General features: G+C 45.3%; 11 protein-coding genes across 11 annotated transcripts; 4 read left to right on the top strand and 7 right to left on the bottom strand.

Moving 5' to 3' along the window:
- Positions 1-493: 493 nt before the first annotated feature.
- On the top strand, positions 494-3,461 carry I203_102255 (uncharacterized protein; the record flags this gene model as incomplete). Its single annotated transcript, XM_019146761.1, has 8 exons — positions 494-639; positions 760-958; positions 1,032-1,721; positions 1,802-2,231; positions 2,315-2,425; positions 2,510-2,826; positions 2,899-3,156; positions 3,225-3,461. 8 exons carry the CDS (start codon positions 494-496, stop codon positions 3,459-3,461), a joined length of 2,388 nt encoding a protein of 795 aa, XP_019004294.1.
- Positions 3,462-4,378: 917 nt separating this feature from the next.
- On the top strand, positions 4,379-6,052 carry I203_102256 (uncharacterized protein; the record flags this gene model as incomplete). The annotated part of the gene is made up of 8 exons (XM_019146762.1): positions 4,379-4,885; positions 4,976-5,019; positions 5,103-5,118; positions 5,215-5,314; positions 5,386-5,432; positions 5,513-5,616; positions 5,687-5,787; positions 5,850-6,052. 8 exons carry the CDS (start codon positions 4,379-4,381, stop codon positions 6,050-6,052), a joined length of 1,122 nt encoding a protein of 373 aa, XP_019004295.1.
- A 424-nt stretch (positions 6,053-6,476) lies between these two features.
- I203_102257 (uncharacterized protein) lies at positions 6,477-7,739 on the top strand (the record flags this gene model as incomplete). The annotated part of the gene is made up of 5 exons (XM_065517054.1): positions 6,477-6,522; positions 6,669-7,050; positions 7,121-7,256; positions 7,327-7,553; positions 7,637-7,739. The coding sequence occupies 5 exons, from the start codon at positions 6,477-6,479 to the stop codon at positions 7,737-7,739; spliced, it is 894 nt and encodes a 297-aa protein (XP_065373872.1).
- Positions 7,740-8,920: 1,181 nt separating this feature from the next.
- Positions 8,921-9,430, bottom strand: I203_102258 (uncharacterized protein; the record flags this gene model as incomplete). Its single annotated transcript, XM_019146764.1, has 4 exons — positions 8,921-8,983; positions 9,062-9,107; positions 9,173-9,306; positions 9,380-9,430. 4 exons carry the CDS (start codon positions 9,428-9,430, stop codon positions 8,921-8,923), a joined length of 294 nt encoding a protein of 97 aa, XP_019004297.1.
- A 514-nt stretch (positions 9,431-9,944) lies between these two features.
- Positions 9,945-10,486, bottom strand: I203_102259 (uncharacterized protein; the record flags this gene model as incomplete). The annotated part of the gene is made up of 3 exons (XM_019146765.1): positions 9,945-10,065; positions 10,187-10,326; positions 10,436-10,486. The coding sequence occupies 3 exons, from the start codon at positions 10,484-10,486 to the stop codon at positions 9,945-9,947; spliced, it is 312 nt and encodes a 103-aa protein (XP_019004298.1).
- Positions 10,487-10,983: 497 nt separating this feature from the next.
- I203_102260 (uncharacterized protein) lies at positions 10,984-11,457 on the bottom strand (the record flags this gene model as incomplete). Its single annotated transcript, XM_019146766.1, has 4 exons — positions 10,984-11,046; positions 11,112-11,157; positions 11,219-11,349; positions 11,407-11,457. 4 exons carry the CDS (start codon positions 11,455-11,457, stop codon positions 10,984-10,986), a joined length of 291 nt encoding a protein of 96 aa, XP_019004299.1.
- A 651-nt stretch (positions 11,458-12,108) lies between these two features.
- Positions 12,109-12,763, bottom strand: I203_102261 (uncharacterized protein; the record flags this gene model as incomplete). Its single annotated transcript, XM_019146767.1, has 4 exons — positions 12,109-12,186; positions 12,281-12,332; positions 12,463-12,608; positions 12,740-12,763. The coding sequence occupies 4 exons, from the start codon at positions 12,761-12,763 to the stop codon at positions 12,109-12,111; spliced, it is 300 nt and encodes a 99-aa protein (XP_019004300.1).
- An 899-nt stretch (positions 12,764-13,662) lies between these two features.
- Positions 13,663-14,187, bottom strand: I203_102262 (uncharacterized protein; the record flags this gene model as incomplete). The annotated part of the gene is made up of 1 exon (XM_019146768.1): positions 13,663-14,187. The coding sequence occupies one exon, from the start codon at positions 14,185-14,187 to the stop codon at positions 13,663-13,665; it is 525 nt and encodes a 174-aa protein (XP_019004301.1).
- A 1,908-nt stretch (positions 14,188-16,095) lies between these two features.
- On the bottom strand, positions 16,096-16,531 carry I203_102263 (uncharacterized protein; the record flags this gene model as incomplete). The annotated part of the gene is made up of 3 exons (XM_019146770.1): positions 16,096-16,107; positions 16,194-16,288; positions 16,363-16,531. 3 exons carry the CDS (start codon positions 16,529-16,531, stop codon positions 16,096-16,098), a joined length of 276 nt encoding a protein of 91 aa, XP_019004303.1.
- Positions 16,532-16,930: 399 nt separating this feature from the next.
- I203_102264 (uncharacterized protein) lies at positions 16,931-20,807 on the bottom strand (the record flags this gene model as incomplete). The annotated part of the gene is made up of 6 exons (XM_019146771.1): positions 16,931-19,006; positions 19,061-19,418; positions 19,472-19,575; positions 19,639-19,840; positions 19,922-20,666; positions 20,726-20,807. 6 exons carry the CDS (start codon positions 20,805-20,807, stop codon positions 16,931-16,933), a joined length of 3,567 nt encoding a protein of 1,188 aa, XP_019004304.1.
- A 2,052-nt stretch (positions 20,808-22,859) lies between these two features.
- I203_102265 (uncharacterized protein) lies at positions 22,860-25,589 on the top strand (the record flags this gene model as incomplete). The annotated part of the gene is made up of 2 exons (XM_019146772.1): positions 22,860-22,873; positions 22,943-25,589. 2 exons carry the CDS (start codon positions 22,860-22,862, stop codon positions 25,587-25,589), a joined length of 2,661 nt encoding a protein of 886 aa, XP_019004305.1.
- Positions 25,590-25,729: the final 140 nt, after the last annotated feature.

The raw sequence follows: 25,729 nt of genomic DNA on the forward strand, positions 1-25,729 counted from the left end.
TGTTAACGATTCATATTTGGTCCACTCCATCTTTCATTGTTGTTGTTGTCATCTTGTGTATTTCCATGTCTATGTATCAGGTACGATCAGGAGACCCCACATTCCGCAATTCCCAACAAACGTGCTCTTGTGACATTGATGTGTGATGTGACTCAGGGTAACAGTCCGGTCAGGTACTCCCCTACTCCCTCGTAAGTGAGGTCATCGTGATCATCCACTCTCCATCCCTTGCTTGAGCTTACTCGTCGTTGGGTGGATGTGGATTGAAGCTGATTGATCGTGTGATACAAGAGTCCACGAGTATACGTCATATACACCTATTCTCACCCTTCACAGCCTTCTCGTTTCCCTTTGTCCACTCCTACCTCTAGGTATCAGTATATATATAATACATACACACACACCCATGAGCTTCTTCTTGAACTCAGTGTTAGAGACCGTCCAATCACATATCCCATTAACCCGTAACAACTCACAGGCAATCGTACCCACCATGTCCACAACAGCGTCAGAGAGACAGCCTCTCTTGAGTTCAGCGCAATTACCTTCAGGTAGGGACGTACAGAATGCCATCCCCTCAAAGCGGCAGAGAATCAAGGTGGCCGAAGTGAGCGGTGCTTTGGGTGCAGGCAAATTACCGTGAGTGTTCGACCTTCTTCTGCCTTTTGTTGTGAAGGGGTGTGATATTCGCCACTGTATATGAAATGATAAACGTGTGTTCTTCTCAAGTACTGATGACTGATTCCGTGGAATGCACAGCTCCCAATCCCAATTATCCAAATTGATCCAAACGATCCTCGAATCCGATACGCTCAAAGCTACTGGTGGACCTAACTCACGAACCGCAAGGTTAGGTGCAGAAGGTACGAGAGTGTTGGAAGACCTCAAAGGTGTATTGAGAGCTGCCAAGAACTGGGGAGACGAGAAGAACGATGATGATTTATTGCAAAACTTCTTCGTAAGTGCTGACTACGCACCATTTATTCCCACTGTGAAGTTGCGCTGACGAGATTCCCTTCACTCACTCTCAGTACAACGCCGCTACTGCCGATGTTGATGTGGATGTATCCAGTGCATCAGCATCTCGACCCTCTCAAAAGGAACTTTCCAAAGATGGTCAACGAGCTATCGAGTCCTTCAGAACTATCGCTTCCCTAATCGTCACCAACGATACTTTCCGACAACTCGGATCAGATCTCATTCTCCTTACACGAGATATTTTCGCCGATGCTGCATCAGTCGCAGCAGACAATGCCAAGCAGGCAGCCGAGAAGACCCGACCATCTCAAAAAGAGAGAGAACAAGGGGTCGATTTCCAAAACTTACAAAATAAGGGGAAGAAAGGGTTGAAAGGTGCCAGAACGGGTAAACTTCAAGGTGAAGTTAGAGAAAGTATATGGGACGAAGTCGAAAATGTCAAACAATACTTCGATGAAAAGTTACCAGAAGGTCAACAGAAGAAAGATGAATTGATTGGTAATTTACAAAAAGTAATCACTCAAGCTCAATCTAACCCCCAATACAGAAGATCCCTCACGACTATCGTGAACCTGTTTAAGAAGTATGCGAATAAGGCTGAACAGGCTTTGGATGAGACTCAGAAGAAGTCTAATGTGGATGATGAGGATGAGAAAGTACAACAGGCTGGTAGAGATTTGAAAGCTTTCGTAGAAAAGATTTCGAACAAGAGTTTGGATGATGTTATTAGTGCTTCCCAAAAGGTAAGTCTGCGGTCCAAGTGAAATAATAACCAACCAAGGGGTTTTTATGCTGAGCTTTGGACTATTTGCATATGTTATAGGCTGCTGATGACGTCCGAAGCGATGACAAGCTCTCAGCATATTTCGAGGAACTTGGCAATTACTTTGATCGATTATTATACGAACCCGGTTATGTCACTTCTCAAAGAGCTTATCGAAAGGCAACCTCATTATATGATGATGGACAATCCCTGATCGCTGAGAACCCCAAATGGAAAGCGGATGCTAGAGAATTACAAGATCAATTGGAATCTATAGTCAACGGAATAACCAATGATGAAGCTACCAACAAACTCGTTGAATCCATCGAGAAATTAGGTTCTTCCCTCTCCCACGCTGGAAAAGTCGGTGTGGGAGCGTTGAAAGCAGAAGGTCAAGGGTTGTATAGGGATTTCATGGATGTGGTTGTACCGAGATTGATTGGGTTGGTCAAGGAAATTCCTGTCCCGAGGGTTGAATATAAATCCGAAGGTGGGTGATAGCCCCTCAAACCAGCCTGATCTCTGATTATCCCTCGTCTGGTTTCTCAAGCTGATGTCGATATATGACTGCAGAGGTCGACCTCGTTATCGATGATATTAGACTTGAGTCTGTATCGTTCATCCCTGATTCGATCAGGTTCGTTCAACATAACGATCTTCGATTCACTCAAGGATATGCTACATGTGAGTATGAATACTACTTCTCTTCGATTCAGCGAAAGGGTCCTTCCCATACGTGACGTGCTGATCGGTCAATCACCTTCGCAGACGCATCAGAGTACGATGCCTCCGTCAGACTCAGAGTGCAAGGACTCCACTTCTCAGCTTCAAACATCGCATTCTGGGTCAATTTCAAATCCGGATTCATGCCATTCGAAGATTCCGGTTTATTAGATATCAAGTTTGGACCACAAGGTATCTCGTTTGATGTGACCTTGGAAAACGCCGATGAAGATGATCAAGAGACTTTCTTCGTGGTCAAAGATGTTCAAGTGTGGATCTCTGGGTTCGACTTTGAAATCAGGAAAAACAATAAATGGTTGGCTGCTTGGTTCGCTAGACCTGTTATCAAGGCTTTCGTCAAGGTGAGTGAAGTATTCACAGACGTTGGCCACATTCGCAGTTTATCGTATATGCTGATGACATGCGCTTCTTAGCGAAACCTCACTCACGCTCTCGAAGCTCAAATCCCTGAATACCTCCGACAAGCCGATTTCCGATTATACGGTATCCAACAACGAGCTATCGCAGCTACCAATGCTCGACCTACCGCTGCCAACTTTATCAACGCTGTTTTCAGCGATTCCATCTTCCCTCACCCTTCTACCTCTGGCCCTGTCACTGTCGGTTCTAAGGGTGTTGTCAAATATGGTAGAAGGGGTGAATATGTACTTCACATCGGAGTCGATGAGGATGTAAGTGGTTCTCTCGATATTCAGTTCAAGTCTAGGTGCGAGCACTATGCTGATGTATTTGCGAATAGCTGTTCCCTAACAAACCACCTTCATACGTGTCCAACACCCAAAGACAGAAACTCAAAGCTGCCGCTTCGTCCTCTACGAACCGAGCTGTAGGAGCAGCCGACCAATTCCGAGGTAAAGGCAAACAAGCCACTGATCAAGCTAAAGCCGAAGGTGAAGATCTGACGGCTAGAGCAAAGGAACAAAAGAGGAGGGAAGAGAAATCGGAAGGGTGGAGAAGTGATGCTTTTAATGTGTGATCGATTTGCATCGAGCATATATAGTCTTTCATCTACTCTCCTCCGCCTTGTCCAATTTCCCATTCAACCCATTTCTTTGGTCCTCCATCCTTTTCTCTTATACGTTTCTCCCACACCCTCCACATTGTGTGATATTTCAAACAATCTATTGTAGCTTATACACGAATTTCAAGTAACAGAATTAACGAAGAAGTTAAAGTCGAACCCATGTCATGTATTCTGTTCATATGGCGTTCTTCCAGAATTATGCTTCTGAACGCGTTTTGGATTAAATCGTAATGTTGCCACCTAAGTCGATTACGATAATCTGTAATGATCAGTCACACCAATCGTAATGTTGTAATTGGCCGAGGTTTAGGTGTTGTCAGAAAACGTCATTTGCGTTTCACATCGTGTTGAGTAAGCAAAGTCGACCCACATCAACATCTCATTCATATTCCGTTCTTCTTCTTTGATTATACGTACCGCACCTTAGAAAAGGAATCCGTACTCTACTATCAAGATCATATATCCCATCTCTGGTCGAATCGCCATTATCCAAACTGAATGGTGAAGAGATAGCTGTGTCAATATTCACATGGGTCATTCAAGGTATTCAGACATCGAGACCGCATTGACCGATTCCGTGAACTGCATAAATCATCAACCCAAGCACTACTACTAAGGAATTCAGAAGGAGATATAAGAATTTATCTTAGATCTGGGTTTGGGCATCGGGCTTATGGATTATTCTTCCCTCTTCTTCATCTTCGGTGGATAAAAGGAAAGTCAAGATAACGATTTCTCAGTGAAAGAACGTCTTTGACAAACGATCTTCAACATCTCTTCACACTGAATAACAATACAGGTATTCGATCCAAAGACATCCTCATCATATACATTCACATACACTACTATTCCAAAGTATCATAACCAACATGTCACCTCAAACCGCCTCCTCATCTTCATTACAATTGAATATCCCTCAACCTCCCAGTAAAATCATAACCACCTCACCTTCACCTTCCTCTTCTTCAGATCTCAACGGTCACACCCACCCTCACAGCAATAAGAACGGCAATGATAATGGGAACGGTAATGGTGGATCATTATTATTTGATAACACACCTTTACCAAATAATGGAAATACTTTGACACTCAATTCGCCTACCTGTTCCAACAATCGTAAATCCTTGGATATACATAAAACACCATCAGAGTTGGATCCAATGGATCTTTCACGTACACCACCACCTCGTACATTCGCTCCCAGTCCACCACCACCTATATCAAGATCTGATAGTTTCACGGATATAACCATGCACGTTAACGTTGCTCCCCAACGCCAAGGGCACGACGGAGTGAACGGAGTGAGGATAAGTAAGAAGTATAGGGATGAGAGTGAGTTGAGTAGGTTGATGAGGACTGTGGATTTCGCTGCGAGGGTGAGCATCATTATCATCTACTTGAATTAGGATGAAAGATCTAGGAGAGAAGATGTTCATTGTTTCTGGCTGACTATGACTTTTATGTAGAAACATTCTTGTCAGAGGAGAAAAGACGTAGATCAAACTCCATAGTAAGTCCCACGTCTGGTTTCGATATGAACTTGAGTAGAATGATGGCCGGCGAATTTAGCTGACGAATTTTCAATTGAAACAGTATAAACCATCCCATCGTAAGTTATTTACGGATGTCACATTTCCTTTCCTTTCCCTTCCTCTTCTATGTTCCCATGGATATAGTGCTGACTTGGCAATGTCGTTTTCATAAGGCCGTGGCAAATTACCTCTCGTCGACTGGAGTAACAGATGTGAAAGTATTGCAAGCTGCTGTGTTACATGATACGGTCGAGGATACGCATACTACCATTGGTGAGTTGGTTCACTGATACACTCATGTCTCTATCTGTCAATATGGCGCTGACGATGGTAATTTCATATAGAGGAAATCGCCCAGTTGTTCGGAACAGATGTAGCTCGTATTGTAGAAGTGAGTTGACACTTGCTCTCGATTCTTTCTGAGCACTGTCGATTGCAGCCAAAAGACGCTTATCATTTGCTTGAATATAGGAATGTACCGATGATACCTCCCTTTCTGGACTGGAAAGAAAGACGGCACAACTCAGATCGGCTCCGTACAAATCTCGTGAAGCACAGCAAGTCAAATTAGCAGAGTGAGTACCGACTAATCCCTGACAACAGAGAGGTTATGTTGGTTAATCTCTGTATTGGACGTTGTAATAGCAAAATCCACAACCTCGAATCCATAAGACGTTGTCCACCTGTAGGATGGGGTATAAAGCGTATACAAGCTTATTTCATCTGGGCCAAACAAGTGACGGATGGTGAGTGGAATTGGGTTTTAACTGTGTGACATCTATCTGATATCTATTTTTCATTCTTTTAGTTTGTGCACCTGCCCATCCACCTCTCGCCGAGAAATTGCAGGAACTATACGAAACTGCTTATACGAGAGTAGACGGGGTTTATCACCCTTGTCATCCAGGTGTATGTGGACCTCTGACTGAACCTGAGAAGGATCTGGTGGATAGTAGATTGAGGGAATTGAAGAAGGGCGACAAAGTTTGCCCTGCTCCTATTTTCTTCTAGATGACGGGCCGCTTGGTACTTCACCATGGACGATTGAACTGCCCCATGCTGAATGTGTGGGAAGGAGAAAGTGAAAGTGGTGCAGAGTGTAACATATGTTTGAGATCAAAGAGGATGAAGTTGTACATAGATTTCTCATATATCATATAGAATAATATCGGTCAGTTCTTCTGTATCCTTAGTCCCTTCGCTCGTCCATAACATTCTACATCGCATGGATTGTTGCATCATAGATTTCGCTCTTTTCATCTGAAACTAGTTGACAAAAGTGCCACTCTGACCCGCGTATTGCTGTTGTTGTTGCGTTCACCCACCACCACGTCACTCCACCGCAGAGCTGTCGTCGCGTTCATCACAATCATATCCGTTCATCACCTCATATCCACTCCAGTATCAGCATAAACCAGTCAGCAAGAACACCAAAATGGAGCTGGATCCCTTGTATCACGTCAAGCAGCTGTTTTACCAGGGTGAGTAGGGTCGACTTAACAGCTAGCTCGATCTCTTCAGTTAAGTCACAGTAGCTGACAAGCTAAATTGTACAGCTTCTTACAAAGGTGATTAATCCCACTCCTCTTACCGCTAACATCTTTCCCATAGCTGACAACCAGTCCAGCCGCGATAGAAGAAGCTCTTCTCCAGCCGCACAAACCCTCCGACGACCCATCCTCACTCCATAGAGCACTGTACATCGCCAGATCTCACTTATCATCCAATCCACCAGATATCCAATCTGCCAAATCGATCTTATCCCCTTTCCTATCCTCGTCCGAACCATCCATAGCAGCCCGAACGATCGATGCGTTCGCGTCGCACCTCGCTGGAGAGGACAAGGTTGATGAAATTAGGGATTTCGTCTTGGAGGTGGAAGGATCAGAGGATGAAGTTGAGGAATCCACTGTGAGGGTCATCAGCTCTACGGTGTTTATACTCCTTGGGGAGGTTGAGGAGGCGGTGGCTACCTTGAATGAAGGTAGAGGGAAAGAGGATTTGGAATGGTGAGCTTGACTGCCCGGAGTTGGGATTAGGATCATTGTCGTGTTGAACAAATGGGTTCCCTCCACACAGCCTCGCCCTCCTCGTTCAACTTCTCTTGTCACTCGATAGACGAGACCTCGCTCAAAGTACTTACAACACCGCCAAGAAGATCGGTAATGACTCGACGTTGGTACAGGCTATTGAAGCTTGGATAGGACTCAAGACGGTGAGTGAACTAGACTACCTGAAAGAACCAACTCTGATCGTTTGACACCGATTTCCATTCTAACTATTAGGGTGCTCGACCTCTCCACCAGTCCTACTACTTCTACGAAGAGCTCTATCAACTCCCTTCGGGTCGTACGCCACCAGTATTAGCTTCTCACGCTGCTGCTCATCTACTGCTGGGTCATGTCGACGAAGCTAAAGCGGATATACTCGAGGCTTCGCAGAAGGAGAATGGAGATAAGCAAGGGGATGTTCTGGCTGTGGGAACGAGTTTGGGTATCGATGGATACGCTGAGTGAGTCTCACTACCTTTCCTCGCTATCGTCATTTACGTCTCTCACCGGAAATGCTGATCCGAAATATGTCTCATTTACATAGAAAACTCGCTACCAACGCTCCTCAACACCCTTTCGCAGTTGATCTGGCAGAGAAATCCAAACTTTTCGACGAAGCTGCTTCCAAATTTGCGATAACCGCTTAACGCGTAATGGAGATCATTCATATCGCTGGTAGGCGAATAGATAGGTTTACATGTGTATGAACAATATCATCTCGTTTGTCTTTCTTTACCTGAACTCGCTACAGTACATCACGAGGCATCAGAACGACATATCGCTAACCGATCCAGATCTGGCCCTCCCTCCCAATTTCCTGACCTGAAGATATTGATCCTCCCCTTGCTATCATCTGAAGAGACGAGTGGCGGTGATCTTCGTAGGCGTATGAAGTCCGAGATCATGAGGTCTCTATACAATATTGCGAATGAGTTAATTTGGTGCTTCAGGAATGCGTTACAGGTTGTACTCGATTGATCCCCAGTCAGGACTTGACCATCAAATCCAAGTCTGAATCTGTATCCCGCACCCCAATTCACCGTCAGATATACTACGGTCAGCGGGAACTGATCAAAGACAGGACTCACTGGAATTGATCGACATCATCCCCTGGATAAACATCATCCACCCAATTTTGGAATAATCCCTTTAATTGACCAAAGGCGGATATGCAGTCTTGCCAAGCCCTTTGAGGGGGTTTACAGTGAGCTTGAGTGAAAGAACGGTCGATTATCTGTGGTACAGCATTTGCCATATGGGCAAACTTTTAGTCAATGTCATGTAGCATACAGTCCTAATGAAAACATAATTCAGTTGATTTGGATGGACACTTACGATGAATCTGACTTCCTCAACGAAGGATTCGGGATGACAATTCGACATGTTGCGGTAAGCAGTATACGATATGTGGAAGTGGATCGAAAGAAATATGTTCTTTTGACGAGATGAGAGGAAGATTGAGTGAGCCATGTGAAGGCTGAAAGGTATATAACTGAACTATTCTGATGATCTTGACGGCCGACTTTTGATGAGATCTTAGTCAAGTGACCGGCCAACAATCTTCTCATGGATTGATTGATCAATCACCTGAATACAGAGATCTCGATGACTCGGCGAGGACATTTGTGTATCTGGCTAATGTACATGAAATTGTGCACACTCATAATTTTTCAAACGGCGTTCCCAAGCAAGACACATGATCACAATCGCAGTCGCCGTACATACACGATATGCAGATACCATACAATACTCTTCGACAACTTTCAGCATCAACTGACAATTACATTCAGTAAGTCAGATACTGATGATCAAGTCACAATATTGAAGATCATTTGATCAATCTTTTAGCGTAGATGGTAGTAAGCGTGTGTGAATCAAGATCTCTACAAGACTACAAAATTCAAACAATTCAGCGCCATTTTCCTCTGCACATGGTCGATTTATGGTTCTCTGATCGGATCGTACTCACCTCTTCTCCTGAAAGAGTATGTCCATTAGGAGAAGAAAGTGTAAAACTACCATGTCATATCACCATCAGATATGAACATTTGCTCATCTCCAAGATAAGTCTGTCACCTACTAATACCATATATAATCACTTCCTGAATGCACCTTATCAACCCATCTTTGAAAGATTTCCCTCAAAGGTGATACAGCGGATATACACCCTTGCCATCCTTTCTTGATAGGGATCTGAGCATCGAGATCGATGATCTGCCAAACATATGTCACTTATGTCAGTGAAAGAAGGAATTTCAGTGCAGTATACCGTGATTGATGGACTTACTCGAATTCTGACTTCTTCAATCAGAGTAGGTCCGTTAGCCCAGCCTGACATTTCGTTTGAACTGTATGCTGATTTGAATCTGGTGACGATCAAGTGTGCGAGTGGTTTGGTTTGGTGATTGATTACAATTCTCTGCCTCAGCAAGTCCACCCGCTTATATACCTTTTGTCTGCTCATGCATCACCGCTAGCCCAGGATCTATGGTCATCCGGTAAGATGGTCATTATACATAGTCAACAGATCAGATCAGATCTCTGACAAGGAGAAGCGAGGTATCTCAACACAGGTTTCACACTGATCGTGCTGCTGCAGTCAATGCCACAATACAGTACGTACGTCCCACGACAGATATGTTGAGCAACATGCAGTATTGATTTGATGATGGCTTGGCATTGAGTAATTCTTTGAAATTCAACATACAACTTCTGTGGATTAGTTCTCACCTTTGATTCATGTCTCATACCTATGCGCAATACACCCCATCAACTGACCCTTTCACCGCCGCGACAAACCTTCAAATCGGATGCACCCTCTTTGGATAGGACGAGAGGTGGATAGGTCATTCTTATTCTGCATCTCCGGCCACTCTGGCGATATAAATCCTAGTGCCCGAATGAATATCAAGGTCTCTACTTGATTCGTCTCCTGTGAGGGTACGTCCGACGGTAGGATTCTTAAGTCTGAAGCTATGGTACGGTACATCACCCACACCCACATTTATCAGCATCTAGCCTGCCTTGACGAGTTTCAATGATGTACGATGGCCCGAGTTTGAAGTGGAAAGGAGTGAAAGGATGACCGACTTACTGGAAATTCCCAATAGATTCACCACAATGTTCTTCCCCTGCCCATCGTTCAAAGATGAATCGTAAAGGTGATAAAGCAGAGATGCAGCCATCCCATGAGTGGCGGTAAGTGTAACTTCCGTTGTTGCGGTATTCGATAAACTGAGTAAAAAATCAGAGATTCAGGGGATATCCAAGGATGAATAGGTGGGACAGAGGGAAGCTTGGCCGGAAATGTGGGAAGAGAAGGGGTCGCAGAGGGATTACTTACGTATAAGTGGACTTGCTCAACCAAAGTTTCACCCCTGACACAGCCGGACATATTGGAAAAAATAAGACCAGGAGGACTTTAAAGTAGCGGCACTGTGGAGAGTTGATAATAAGGGAGATCAAGGGAATCAGAATGGATGTTGAGTCTTGGTATGCATACATATATTACTCTTTTCGCTGCACGATATACAGGTGTAAGCAAGTTGATGATCATTTGGTCATCCGGTAACCCGGTGAGATCGACATGTACAATTTTGAAGAAAGTCATCTGCCCTTGACTTCGAGGACAGAACATATTGAGCTGATCAGTGTGTATCTAACGCACAGGTCGTGTATGCATAGTTTATGCAGATCTTTGGGACATCCTCAATCCGCCAATCTGTTGTGCGTATGCGGTGCAACTCGTGTACTCATCGATTGAGGGTTGGATTGGGGACATCGTGTCCAAAATTCCCCTCAAGTAAAAATATACATAGCCCACTACGCACAAGCGATATGATGCCCTCATTTCTTCCCTGTCAATCACGAGTACCCTTCTACTCTCAGAGATTAACCAAGCCAGACGATTGCATAGATCTTCCTACCGGAATGAACGTCAAGTTCCTTGCAAGTCTACGATTTTCCCCAGCATGCGATCAGTGTGTATCATCATACGACGTTTTGACAGGTTGACTCACTTCGTCACCACTCAAAGGTTGACCTTGCAAACTATCAAGGGTGAATCTGTTCACGATCGGCATAATCATCAGTAAGACCATTTGTGCCAAAGTGGATACGGACTTACGAATATTGTCCTACGGGACTTCCTGGATGGTTCTCTTCCACCCATCTTTCGAAAATCCCACTGAGCGGTCCAAACGCCGAGATACATCCTTCCCATACGACGTGAGTGGGGTTTTGGGTCTTATCGATAAACTAAATATCACAGGATCAGCTACCAAAGATCCATTGAGGGATGTTTCATAAACTTACGATGAGTCGGACTTGTTTGACAAAAGTGGGTCCATCAATACAGCCTGACATGGTCAATTTCAACACGCTTGGACGGAAAGAGTATATTACTTGTTAGAAGTTATTGAATACGGTAAGATGGTATGAAAACAAGAATACGATCAACGAAGATCATTGTGCTTATAAACCTTTTGGATGATGCATACAGGGCGAAGCATGCTGCTTCAAGCGGTCATTACGGACAGTCATACAACACATGATATCCTATCAATCACGGACACTCGGTCTGAAGTAAATATTGATACTGAGTAGTCCAAATCAAAGACGAATCTGTGTGCGTGAATACAGATGAGGCAGTGTAGATGTACTGTAAACGATGTCTCACACATGATTGAGCTGTTTGTGATGGCGAGGATCATATGTATAGTAGTAGTACGACTTCTTTCTCAATTAGGACATTGGATCCAGAGGTGCTAAGCCGAGTTGATCCTGTAGCCTGGACAACGAGAATGCGATAAGGATGAGAATGCGATGTATATGCTGTACATGGAGGAGTCTGCAATAGCGTGAGCGACGAACGCAATGAGTAGAACGGACTCTTCGATAAGCGGTTATGACAGATATCGCTTGAATGTTGACGTTACCATCTTGTGCATAAATTATAAAACAAGTTCATTCCCCTATCATATGCAGTCTACCGTAATTTCCAATCTGACCGTCAACTTATTGGGCTGCTTTGGCTTTGGCTGAAATGACGATAACCTTCCAGTCTCTAGAGAAGTTAGGGAAGTCGGAAGGTTTCTAAGTATACATGATATATCATTCAAATAGTCAGTAAATAAGTACGATCATCTGAAAGTAGAATTGATGTAGGGAAGGTGGACAAGCAACTCACGCATGCACCGTTAATGACGATGGGAGGGAAGTTAGGGGATTGAAGGAGGAAACTATCAAAATCGACCACATGTGTCAGCTACACCACACCATGGCAATTGAAACCGGTCATTCTTCCTTCATATTTGCTCTACATTTCTTGACTGAATAATGGAAGTAGACGAACAAACGCAAGATACTTACGTGTACTTGTGTTGCTCCGAGTCCTCTGGGTGCAATTTCTTAACTACTGTATTGAAAGCCTTTTCGAGCTTTTGATCAGAATCAACATCGATCGTGACTTCGAACTCTGGTTCGGTCTTATTCTGATCTCTCGTAGCGGCGATGAACTAAGTCATACATACATATACATCAGCCTGATATACCGTTTTCACCTCTCGGACAACCATTATATCAATAAGTCGTTTCAACGAAGACCTATATGAAAGTGAAATTACGTTTGATGATCATAAAGACTTACGTGAACGGGGTATTTGACAAGCATGTTAGAGTGTCTTAGAGTGAAGTTATCGTAAATTTGTTATGGAGATGATTCAGTCAAATCTGTTGCTGTTGTGTGATTGGTTGTTTTGAAGAAAGAGAGAAATAGTAGTATGGTCAGCTATGCAGGTATATATATCTATATGGTCTACATGGTCTAAATTCAACACAGCTCTCGTGTCCCATATATTTCTACAGCCTATCCCACATGAGGAAACAAAGGGGGTAACTTTTGGAGCCCACTAGGAAACGCTAGATTCATCTTCCACTTGGATCCCCCACCTTGGTCACCCTAGCCCTCCCCTTTGTCAACAGCAGGTTGCCGCTTGCTGTCGCGGCCGTTATCGGAACCAATCGCATCATCTATTTTAGCATACTGTGCCTCCCCTTTAGACGCAACGGGGTTGGTTGACGTTGTTTGGTCTTCTAACTTGTCTGTCGAGCTTGACAAGGACCTCCAAAGGGATCTTGGCTATGGTAACGGATCTGTTCGCGAGGGAGAAGAAAGATCAGGAAGAATCGTTTCTCAGGGTCAATTCGTAGTTTATTAACGAACAACACCCCGAGCCCTTCAGTCTTTTAGGCGAGATGCGACAATCAAATATAACATCACACGACCTTCCTGTTTGACGCTGTCGATGTTTGGCAGAGTTTGCCTAGCAAAGCTTCCGTGGGACTTGAACATCATACACAGATAGAAACAGAGGAAGTAGATCATACATACTGCTATGCTATCCTCAAGAGGTGATATGTAATCAGGACCGTTCCGGACCCTGACCCATTTCCGTGGTTACGGCCGCTGTCAATAACTGTGCGAGTGGCATCATACATAAGTCCGCACAAGCTGCAGATATCGCATTTTTACATCTGTTCAGCTTTAGGCTGACCTCTCAATCACTGGTATTAAACTGCTTTGCTATCATCGTCTTTATTGGCAGCACTCGCCAAACGTTCTGTTCTTTCAGCATCAAGCTGTAGCAACTGTCTGTACTGTTCGGCGAATTCATCTTCGTTCATCGGATACGCCTCAGCCACCGTTGATTCCGAGAACAATGTGTTCCACTCTTCGATCAAGTCCTCTTGATTGGCGGTACGAGCTTGAGCGGTGGAAAGAGTTTCGCTAGACTTGTCTCCAATAGACTTCCAGAGATCCCAATAGTTATCATGTATGACACTTGCGGGGCTATCTCTTTCCAGTGTGCTGGACTCGGCATTCAGATGCCTGATCCATTGGATGGCTAGCGTTAGTTCGTTCTCGGCAGAGGCGGACATAGCCCCCTGAAAAGATGGGAAGGTGTGTGGATCCCATGCATCGGTTCTTCGTGGTCTTGGACTGCTCGACAAGTCGACTGGCCAATTTGCAGTCCCAGCCGAATCCGCAGTGTTATTGGGTGCTGTAGTGGCGGTTCTTTGGGCTTGATCCGACATATTTGTGATAGCGGCGGATCAAATGTAGTTGATAGTTGTAAAAGAAATGACCTGTCCCGCTGTGAGGTGGGTGATGGATAAAATGAGTGAAGGAAAGCTGATCGTCGAGGCTTTTTATGCTTACACGTAGGCTCGAGGAAAGGGAATAAGTGATGTGAGTGTGTCTCTTTTTACTCGGGACTTCCAAGAAGGACACCCTCATCAAAGGACGCCAGGCGAGCTTAGAAATGAAGGGACGAGCTTGCGAGAAATCGCTCGATTCCAGACCGCGAGAAGCCCGACTGAAACGGAAAGCTTCATTCTCATAGTGGTCTACGTTCTGGACCACCTGCGAATGCGTCATCCATACGCCATAAGAAAACACAAAGCAGACATGACAGCTCGTCGTCACCCTCGTCATGCGTGCTATTCGATTGGAATTCTTCAAGAAGTCATCGTGAAATTCATTTTCCATCGCTACTGTCTTGAGATTTTTGGTTATGTAATACAGGTTCTGAAAGACACAGTGCTGACTAACTCCCGTCTCGCGTGCAGTGGACAACCGTCTTTCACCTTTCAACAGACTCTGCCCACTGTCGTCGAGAGCCTTTACACATCATCTGAGTCCTCCATGACCCTCCTTGGTTTTGGTCGCCGAAAAGTTCGATTTTCAAGACTTCAAAAGCGTAATTACCAATATCCAACAGAGAATCCGCACTTTGCGCGAAGTCATTGATTTTTTGTTGTGTTGCGACCGACACTTGGGACACGATCTGTGTGAATGCGATGTCTGTAAGTGAATTTAGCTCTGTCGCAAGCTTATCAAGAGCATTTCGCCAATGACATATGACTTGATCCTCATCATGGGGGGTTCCCAAAAAAGGCACTGAGAAGGCCCATTCTCTCGCTATCTCTGACTCTTGTAAAGTTAAGTCTCCTTGGACGAGACTTTCATACAGGTCGTTGCCATACTGTAGAGCCCTCAAATGGTCATTTTGAAGAGTCTGGACTATTTGCCCGTCAAGCAGTCCGCTCAATGCGTATGTTCTCATCTTGCTTATTGTCGTTTGAAGATCGTAAGTGACCTTTTGAAGACGAGAAATCGCCTCGTTCGAACCTTTATACTTGCATTGAGGGGCTTGCTAAGGCCCATATCGTGGGCAGTACATATTTCAGCACCGAAATGATTGCTTCTGTTCTGACTGGATTGACAAAGTATTGATTGAAGGGCCGGTAAGAACCACCCTGGAAACATCCCAGAAATCATTAACCTGGACACACATATGAACGTCCCCATTTTCAGCATCCCCGGCATTGCCTCCTTCGCTATGGATGTCAGCGAGAGACTCACTATAGTATTCATTGGCAATATTACGCTCCACGTCCATCATGATCTGATTTTTGTGTGTATACGAAATTCCCACCTTGAGATTGACTCAAGAGGGTAATAATATTGCTGGTAATTCGGCTAAGCTCTAGAGCATTCTTGTTGCTTCCTGTGTACTGGCTCATACTTCCAAAAACGTCAGACATATCAGATACGATGGTAGATGGTTGTACAAGAGAGGGCTTCGAGGTGTCAATTCTGTCAAACTTGCTCTGAGAATCACATTTCGGATAGATGGATGGTCCATTTGTCGAATGATTGACCGAGACATCGATCATGGTGTGTAGCTGAGGGGGCTTCGGAGTACTAACAGAAGTGCATCAATGGTCATCTTCCGTTGATCAGACCAAGCGTGACATATGACGAATATACATTTCGTGACTGCTCACTTCTCACCTCCCATCTTTTCTACCACATGCTCGCCACTAGATATCATTCATTATCTACATTCGCTCCTCGTGCCTACCCATTCAACCTCGATCTGGGATGCCATATTTGTACCCTCCGTCCCTCACTGAGGTCCATTCTTACTGTCAAATATGTTAACGAGGTATCTGGAATCAAACAATCAACATGATACCTCCGATTGCCATCTACTTTCTAGGAAAGAAAGAGGATATGGTCACACAATCATGCTCACATTGATCACACAACAACCCCAGCATAACGAACAGTACAATGCCCCTTCGTTAGGTAGGATGGTATTATCAACAACAATAGGAGCGTTGGTGAATGCTATATACCAACTCCAATTGTCACTCGCCACTCCAACAACCAAAGAAGGGTGGTGATGATGGCACGGCACTTACTCATCCTAGGTCGATTATCAGGTTGGTCTGTCACAGGTCTGTTAACGCCTTCGTTTGATGGCGCGGAAACAGTTGGAAGTGATGGTTTCGGTGGTCCAGAATAATTTGGGGGATTGATAGGATCTGTTACAGTTGATGGACTCGCTTCGTCCGCTGGATGTTGGCCCATGGTAGAATAGCGTAATCTGAAGTATAAGCTTATCTGAATCTCAAGTAGTCAAGGCTGTTACGATACTCTGGTTGCTTGTGATGATCATGAATTCAGAAAATCAGGGATGCATGGTGTTACTGTATCGTCAACTTGTACGATACTATTTTCAAATGTGTGTTGCCATGGCCATTGTAGTTGGGATCTTTCGGATATTGCGGAAGGGATGAACCACGGGGATCGGTCATTGTTTACCGTTGTATATGTAGCCTTGTCTAGTGTCCGTGAGGACATGAACACTCTTCATCATCCTCGTCACCCGGCTATTGGACCTGATCCAAAGAAACCTTAACATGCATCAAATCGTCATGGACATGGTACAACATATATGTTCCTTCCTTACTCGTGATCATGAATCCTTCAATCTTTCGATTCGACAGCCTGTGTTTCATCATTTTGCGCATTAGTAACACCATCATCTCCTGCAACACTACTAGCATGATCATTCGGTATCGTATGGGTAGTGGAAATATCCGGATTAGGAGGTACACTCTTAGTCGCTTTTGCTTTCAGCGCTTCCTCATTCTTTGCTACCAAACTCCTCAGAGCGTCCTCGGCTGTCGAAGACGATCCGGGACTTTTCGATAAAGCCGATTCTATCTTGACAGTTCTTGGAGAGGTGATATCGATATTGGGAACCTCATCGAACGGAGAATCGGTAGTATTAATTGACGGTAGAGCTGCAATCGAATTTGACCTTTCAGCAAGTTCCGGTCGAGAGGCTTGCGGAGGAGGATCATTTATCTGTGGTACATGGTCAGGTTGCTGTGGCAATCCGATTTCTGTGTTCACGTTGGTGCTTGAAGCTGCGGGTGATGACTTTCGAGGAGGTAAAGGAGGTGGTACATTTGAAGGTGCAGGTGTTGAGGGTTTAGCCGGTGAAGGAATATCCGGTGGATTGCTATCTCCGACAACACTATTTTGAGCAGGTCGAAGGGACTCTTTCGATTTCCTAGGTGGAAGTGCTGGAGGCGCTGTTTGTCCGTCCGCATGGACATCCTCGACTCGTTCCTCTCTCAGGCCATCTTCCGTTGACACTTTCCTAATCATAGGCTCAGCAGCATTATGACCTATTCCTGTTACTTGACCAGGTCTTTTCGGTACTCTAGGTACGACCATAGATCTTCCAGAAGTAGGTTGTACAAATACCGGCGCCGTATTGGACGTTCTTCTAGTATGTGACGGAACAGATGTAGATGGATTGGAATTTTGCGAGATGTCATCTCTCACTATTCCGGTTGTCGGCTTCGATGAAGGTGGCGACCATTTCGGTGGAGAAGTAGAAGCGGGTGAGGCAGCCGATTTAGGTGAAGCGAACAAGCTGGGTCTTGAGCTCGAAGAAGCAGATCTGCCTCTTGACGGTATAGTCATAGGCACGGAGGTAGCACTGGCATGAGCAGCAGCGTTCAATCTATCCTGCAAAGATCGGTTGGGCGAGGTTGAGGCTGATGTTCGTTCATCCTCTCGAAAGTCCTCCTCTGGAGGCCGGTATAATGCCGGCGGACGGTGTTCCTCTCTATGCTGAATACCTTCCTTCATAGCTTTACGCTTAGCTGCCAGTCCAACACCCCATTTCTTCAGACTGTCTCTAGCTGTTCCCACCTGAGCTTGGATTGCCTGTTTGTCACGAGCTCGAAGACTGCTGATGAGCGAAGCGGTTGAGCTGTGTGGAGCGGCTGACGGTATAGTTCCGGTGCTTGAGCTTGAGGTGGATGCGATGGATGCATCCGAAGCTCGGGGCTCCCCATGTAACGCACGAATATTGATATCGCCTTGAGGAGTGGGAGTGGGTATGCTATCAGAGGGTTGAACGGCTTCAAGGGATCTTTTCTCTTCTTCTGACAACGGTGCAGTGCTAGATGACACTTGGACGGCTGCGATCGCTGGACTGTTTGTGAGATTAGCATCGACTAGAGTGGGATCTGACAGAGCTGTGCCCTGAACTTTGGAGCTGTCTGACCTTTGCGGCATCAGGTTGTCGTCGGAAGAGTGCTTGAACCCCCCAGTGACAGTCTGTGAGGTAAGTGAAGGAGGACGAGCTGATCCGGTTTGCGCGAACCATTTCTTGGTGGCTTGGACGGTAGCAGCCGTTCTGTTTGTAGTGCCGTTGCTCAGTGTAGGTGGAGCGGTATCTGTGCGAGGTAGACCAAGTTGAGGTGCTTCTTCAGCTTGTCCCAGCCCGTTGATATCAGTGGTTTTGGACTTTTGAGGGTTCCTTTTCCGTAGACTTGAAGTACTGGGAACAGCCGAAGCTGGGTCTTCGTTCGACGTCTGAATTTCTGATTCCGGTATAGGTACAGCGGTCTCCGGCTGTTCCATTTCTTCACCTCGCTTAATCTTGCTGGATTCATTGAAGATACCACCGCGCACACTCATCTTGGTCGTGTCGAAGAACGCAAGATCATCCATATTTGGTAAAACCACAGATTCTGCGATCTATAGATACTGTTAAGCAATCGGTCAAGTGAAAACAGCAACAGAAGCACTCACAACATCCCTCAACTGTTTCTCAATCGCCTTCAATACCATTCCGATCTGGATCTTTCGCTCACTAACCACCGGAATGATCTCAATGTCCATTTTTGGCATCGAAGTAAACCCGTACCAAATTCTGTTGCTTGGAGGTCTCTTAATCTGCATGACCAGATTACCTTCTAAGGATTTTACGACTACAGCTAGTACTAGATCGACCACGTAAGGCTTGAACCCTGTGGGGATAGTTGCGGTCGTAGCGATAGTGATACGGACATGAGAGTTGGGACGACTAGGATGAGATCGATATTGCATGTGCGCTTCGAAAGCCGCTGTACCCTCTGCGGTAAGATCCTTCAACATAGGTTTGGAGAGACTGACGGGTTGGGTCAGTCTAGCAAGTCAAGAAACAATGTTTTCTTGACTCACAATGGTGGTGACGTGCCACCGTTCACCTCTCTCACTACTATAGGACCCAAGAATGAAGGCCGATTCATCCGAGTGAGTTTCTTCATCATTTTGGTAATTATAAACTACGTTCCGCCAGGATCAGCTTTCCAGGCTTGTATCAAAAATCAAATAAACCTGTGGCTCACCTGTTCGAGGGCTTCCGTTCTGTATAAGGAGAAGAATATCCTTCCAAGCATTGCGTTGAACCATCTCATCGGTATGGGATCAGGTTCAGTGTCGATGGTGTCAACCAAAGCTTGCATATCCCTCGATTCGAAAACTTCGGATGTTTTGGCTTGAGCTGCTTGTGATGAAGCCTCGAGAAGGGCGAGGTACCAATCCTCCATTCTGTGATCAGTCAGCTTGTCGTTTCGGCAACCAGGTGTATCCAGCTCCTCAACAACAGAAGGGAGACCGATTACCACTTACTTGAAATTCGACTTGGTGAACAAGAAGATCGGTTTATTCTCCAGTTCTCTCTCTTTTCCTTCCTCACTCCCCACTTGTGTATCTTTACTAACTAAGGGTATTCCCTTTTTCTCTACCCCCTTCGCAACTCGCAAGACCACCGCGTTCCGCTTGGAAAACATCTCAGCATCTTTGCCCTTAAACCTTTTCCCATCTTCCCTTTCAATTCTAACAGTATATTGATCTACACCGAGGGCAGCCACACAATTGCTCTGAGATTCATCTTCATATAAGAACAGTACAGATCCCTTGAGCACACAGAAGAAGAACTCTTTAGGAACCGGTTCTTTCCTTGATGCTCGGGATTCTACCATCGAGCGATACGTCTGAGCTATACGAGCCGAGTATGTCGTAGGATTGTTGTTACTGGGAGTGGTTGTGTTGGACGTTGTCGATCCATTTGTGACGATTGATTCTGTATCTCCTTTCTCTCGTTCTTGTTCTACCACTCCGTGTTCAGCCTCATCAGCCTCATCAGCACTTGTGCCGGTCGCTATAGCATTCTTTGATCCAACACCAGCACTGAGAGGCTTGAATTGACGTCTGACAGTCAACCATCCCGAGATTGGCTTGTTACCCATCGAGGTCAACGTTTTGCTTCGTTCAATTTGTTCATCCTTCTCTTCTTGATCTTGCAATTCTGATTTTTCGATTTTGTACGGATCCGCATCTCCTATAGGTACCGAGCCATACTTGTATACGTAGACTATGTTCGAAAAATTATCAGTGACTGACACAGAGGGCATTTAAAAATGCTGCACTCACCGACAGTAAGAACTATCACCAACGGTACGAATGTTACACCTCCAAGAACGTAGATGACCAACCACTGAAACGGCCACCACATCTTGGGGTTCCCTGGCCAAAAAGGATGAGCTGATCGGTACAAGCTTTATAGACCAGTCTACAGATGCTACAGATGATCGTCAAGTATGACTTTAGGTGAGCGAGATGAGTTGAATTCTGGGTATCACTTGGGCTGACATGCGATTTGTTCATCCTCATCATCCTCATCTGATCAAACACGTCTCCGGCTCGTGTGGGGCCCATCAGATGACGTAGCGACGAAAGGGATAGGCACCTGTATGGAGGGTTTTCTTTTATGCGCCTGATCCCCCATTCGCGCGCCTACTCTTTTTTGGCCTGTTCTCCTTAAGCTCATACTGTGAGGGATTGTCGAGGCGATTGGGTGTCTAATCAAGATGAACAGCAGAACACCAGCTCGAGGTCAGTACTTCTTGGCCGAGCTGATATAGGTCAAGGGCTTGGACCGATTTCGGCGCAGGCTGTGCGGATCATATTTCGGGTCTGCTGCTCAGTGTATTCGGTTTTTAGACTGGCATGTGAATCTTGGCAACTCTAATCAGCCAACGAACATTGAGATCGGATCCCTTGCACGCTCAAACCTCCTCCTCATCCCCTTCCCCATGGCAGATTAATCGACGAATCCGTCATTGGCTTATGTAGATCCTGAAGGCTGGCACGGGTGGAGAGCCAGTGACAACCTAATACCTTGATATGAGGGTCATGATTTCCTTGTGGGCGATGACGGACTGGTCTGTGACCTCCATCAAAAGCGCCTGTAAATCTAGGGTTAGTACCACGTACTCTTTGGACTGACTGCCTGCCTATTCGTTTTGTAAACGCCTCATACATGCGTGGCCTATATGTTCGAACACCTTGCCACGCGTGAACAAGGTGTACAGTACCTGGTAAGGTACAGAGGAACTCGTACCTTTCGATCACTTCTGCAAACCCTGTGACAAACAAGACGAACAAAAAAAGCTGTTTTCGGTAAGAAACGGAGATTCAGCTCGCATACAATGACTTTGATCAAGCTGATCGTCTGTTTCACTAGTAAGCGCCTATGTAACTAGTGTTCCCAGTTTGTGCATTAACCCTCCCCAAATGTCTTGATGATGAGTGGATACTCTGCGAAAGGCAAATTGTCAGTTTTCGAGAAATGTTCTTCGAACAGATCTGAAAGAATGAATCTTATGTCGATCACTCTCGTTATCTGTCGATCTTGTTCAAACCCGAAAAGGCAAGTATCAACTCTTTTAGTCAAAAAGGAGGCGAAGAGGTACCTATTGTTGCTGTCGTTCGGGGATCTATGACCGCCCTCATATCCAGTAAACCCCTTCAATCGCCGAGCAGATCGTCGAAGCAATGTGTATATTTTGGGCGAAGTACGCTACAGACCTACGGCGGCAATAACTTACGAGATACCACAGAAGGTACAAGCCATTTTGTCTCCTACTACACCACGTCAGTGGATCGGACGAAGATCGTTACCAAAGTCTTGTCTCGGAAGAATTACCTAAATCAAAGAAAAGCTACGTGGTTGTGGTTGAGGGACTTGACTTTACCCGAATAACGATAAGTTACCAACTTCCCTATCGGTGAGACATTCCTGGCTGTTTTTGGGCTTTTTTTGGTCCTGTCAGTAAGACACACCGATCGACGTAAATCACTTTTCTGTTGTACAATGATTTATCGTCTCGCAACCATGCAGAATGAGTTGCGCAAAGATCTACGATGGTCGTTGGGACATATTGGACATTGTCCCTGATTAGATGTTTAAATGAAAGTCTATTATCCAAATCAAGCTACACGAGTCCTGTCAGTTAAAACCTTTCCCTCGTCATCACCTATCACACCAATCCCACGCTTCTTTCCGATCACCATCATCGAAAACCATCAATTTTGCATTTTCGCTTCCACATCACCACCGAGATCGATCCTTCACTGGTTGTAGCGATCATCATCGGACAAACAACATAAACAACGCTTGTCATATCAAACCTCTCATCTTATATTCATCAACTCTGAGACAGCAATACAAGATTACAGTGGATTCAGCGACTATCAGCGCAATCTAGCTTACTTGCCAATCATCATGTCTGCTATAACGTGAGTAACCTATCTGATGATTCATTGCGACCTTCGGATGATTGTTAATTCCTGTGATCATCTCCACAGGTTCGCACCTACGCCATGGACAAGAGCTCCAATATCGACCATCTACTCGCAAGAATTGATTGACCCACTGGATTCCACTGTACCATCGGCAGTTCACTCACCCGACTCATCCTATTCTGAGACGTCCCCAGATTTTCAATCTCCCACTTTCCCCTTAGATCATTCATTCGAGTATGATAACAGTCACGAGGAGATCCAAGCGGAAGAGTACGATGAGGTGAGAGAACAAGAAGAAGGGGATGAGGAAGTACCCAGGTGGGGTATGGGTCGAAGGCCGTCATGGGCTTTATCAGCTGGTGGATCGGTCATCTCCATGTCTCCCAGGGGTAGTTTTAGCTCGAGGGCCGGGGGAAGTTTCTCTGGAAGTCTAGATAGTCGAAGAGGATCATCAATTTCTATGTCATTGACTAGAGCACCCAAATTGCCTTTCGAAGCGCGTCGGAAATCAAATCCTAGCTTGTTAGGTTTCGACCTGGCCGAACAGAGGAGAAGATCAAGTGCGAAAAGTCAACATTCTTTGACTCGAAGGAGATCTAGTGCGCTGTCATCGGCAATGTACAGGTCCCGTAGGAATTCATCCACAATCGATGCAATGGAAGAAGCCCGCTTGAGAAATATAGCGAGTTTAGATTTGCTACGAAGGAGGTTTTCAGAGGTGGTGGAAGTAACTCATGGATATAGTGATGAAGAGGATGATTTAGATGGTGCATGGGATTATCAAGCTTGGTCATCATGTACCGAAGATTACGACACGGAATACGACGACGATTCTGAAATTCACACTGAATCGTATGTCCCGTCCCCGGATTCAAGAAACGGCGCATTCCTTCCTTCCTTATTCTCAAATTACCCTCTGGAGTCGGTAGCAGTTGCTCCTACCTCTGTAGCTCCAGATGATAATGGATCGGACCTTTCGTCAGTCAGCCCATCATCACTACTTCAAGCCCCCAGATTTACCCAAGACGATATCACCCTTCAGAGGATCGGTACTCCCCCTCCATCAGCTCAGCCCAACGCAATCTTACGAGATCGAAGTAGACCTACACTCAACCGAGCGATCACCAATTATGTCGCACCGCGCACAGTGGGTGTACCGCCTGGTGCTGCCCCACCACGACCTGGTCTAGCTAGATCGGTCTCCAATCCTCATGTGACCACGTCATCATCCTCGAAAGAAACCATCCATGCATTGGAAATTCGAGCGGCAGGATCGTTCCCTCTAGCCCGAATTATACCTCTTGGTGTATCTCCGCTGAGAGAAAGCCTGAGACGTCAATCGGTAATCTCTGACGGCGGCGAATCTTCTAGACGAAGTTCTCTGGGTGAAAGACGAAGAAGCTCTTTAGTGCCTGGTATGGACATAGGATCCAGGAGAAGTACGAGGAGTGGATCATTCAATGGTTCCGATATCAACGACGCTTCCAGGAGAGCTTCATTAGCCGAGAGAAGGATATCGTTAGTCAAGGAAAGTGCATTCAGGAGAATGTCGGGTCCAAATGAGACGAGGAGATCATCGACCAGAAAATCTTCCGAGGCTGATATGAGGAGAAATTCAAGTAGACCTTCAACCAGTACAGGGACTGGCTCTAACACTGTACCAAGGGACTCTCGGAAATCCTCAATAGTCAGTATAGGTGAATATGGTTATCTGGGACCTCAGATCGTCATTGATGATCCCAAGGCGGCACCTCAATCATCAACATCGACTAGCCCTGTACAATCTCAAGAAATGCCACTACCTGTATCAGCCCTCAAGCTACGAGCCAATGCTCCTACTTCGATTATCCTTCCCTCATATACCTTCCCTTCAGTGAATTCACTCACTTCACCTACATCACTTTCACCGACATCCACTACCCCACATTCCAACCCTTATGATCCAATGATCACACCTACTACATCGAGAAGCTATTTCTCCTCTGAAAGTTCTGGATCACCCAAGACGCCTCGAGCGGTTAATATGATAATGGATCGTGGTAGACCGATTCCATCGCCTGAATACGACGCGGCAAAAGTGCTACCTTTTAAGGATACCTCTGAACCTAGGGAGGAGATAGTAGTCAAACTCGGTGATCGGTCAAGTGCAAGGAAGGTGCTGTCGATAGAAGATATGCACTTGGTCTTGGATGATGGTCCTTCAGCTTCGAATGCCGTTCCCAAGGAGGTGAATGTAAGTGGTAACAAACCTGGAATGAAAAGATACCCTACGGATATACAATCTCCACTTGGATCAGTATCAGGATCGGGATCGGTGCAGAGTCAAAGACCAAACTTGTTTAGAGGACTTTCATTCCCTATCTCCAATGACTCGGTGAAACAAGGTTATACATTCCCTTCTCACACTGACAAAGCCACTGCCACCACTACTTCCTCAGTCTCAGCATCGTCAGGAAAGAGAGATGGCGGTGAAGGTAATAAATCCTATCAATTCCCTCAATCTGATGGAATGGCAAACAAGGGCAAAAACAAAGCACAAATCTCGGTTCAAGTTCAAACTCAAAATTCTTCTACTTTACCGAAAAATAGATCAATAACAATTATAGAACCTCCTTCTCCCCGTTCGGCAAGACCTAAATTGGGAGACAGGACTTCTTCTTTTACGAGGTTCTTTCAATCGAAATCTAAAAAAAGTGTAAACCAAAGTTAAAATACTATCATATCTTATAATTAATTCTTTAGGCTTCTTTGGGGGAATTTGTGTATAATCGAATGATGTGAGTTTACATCGCCTCTTCTGTACAGTAACATGTAATTTATATATACGGACTTTCTCTCTGATATTGGTAC

This window comes from Kwoniella mangroviensis, assembly GCF_000507465.2.
Source record: "Kwoniella mangroviensis CBS 8507 chromosome 1 map unlocalized Ctg01, whole genome shotgun sequence".
Taxonomy (NCBI): Eukaryota; Fungi; Basidiomycota; class Tremellomycetes; order Tremellales; family Cryptococcaceae; genus Kwoniella; species Kwoniella mangrovensis.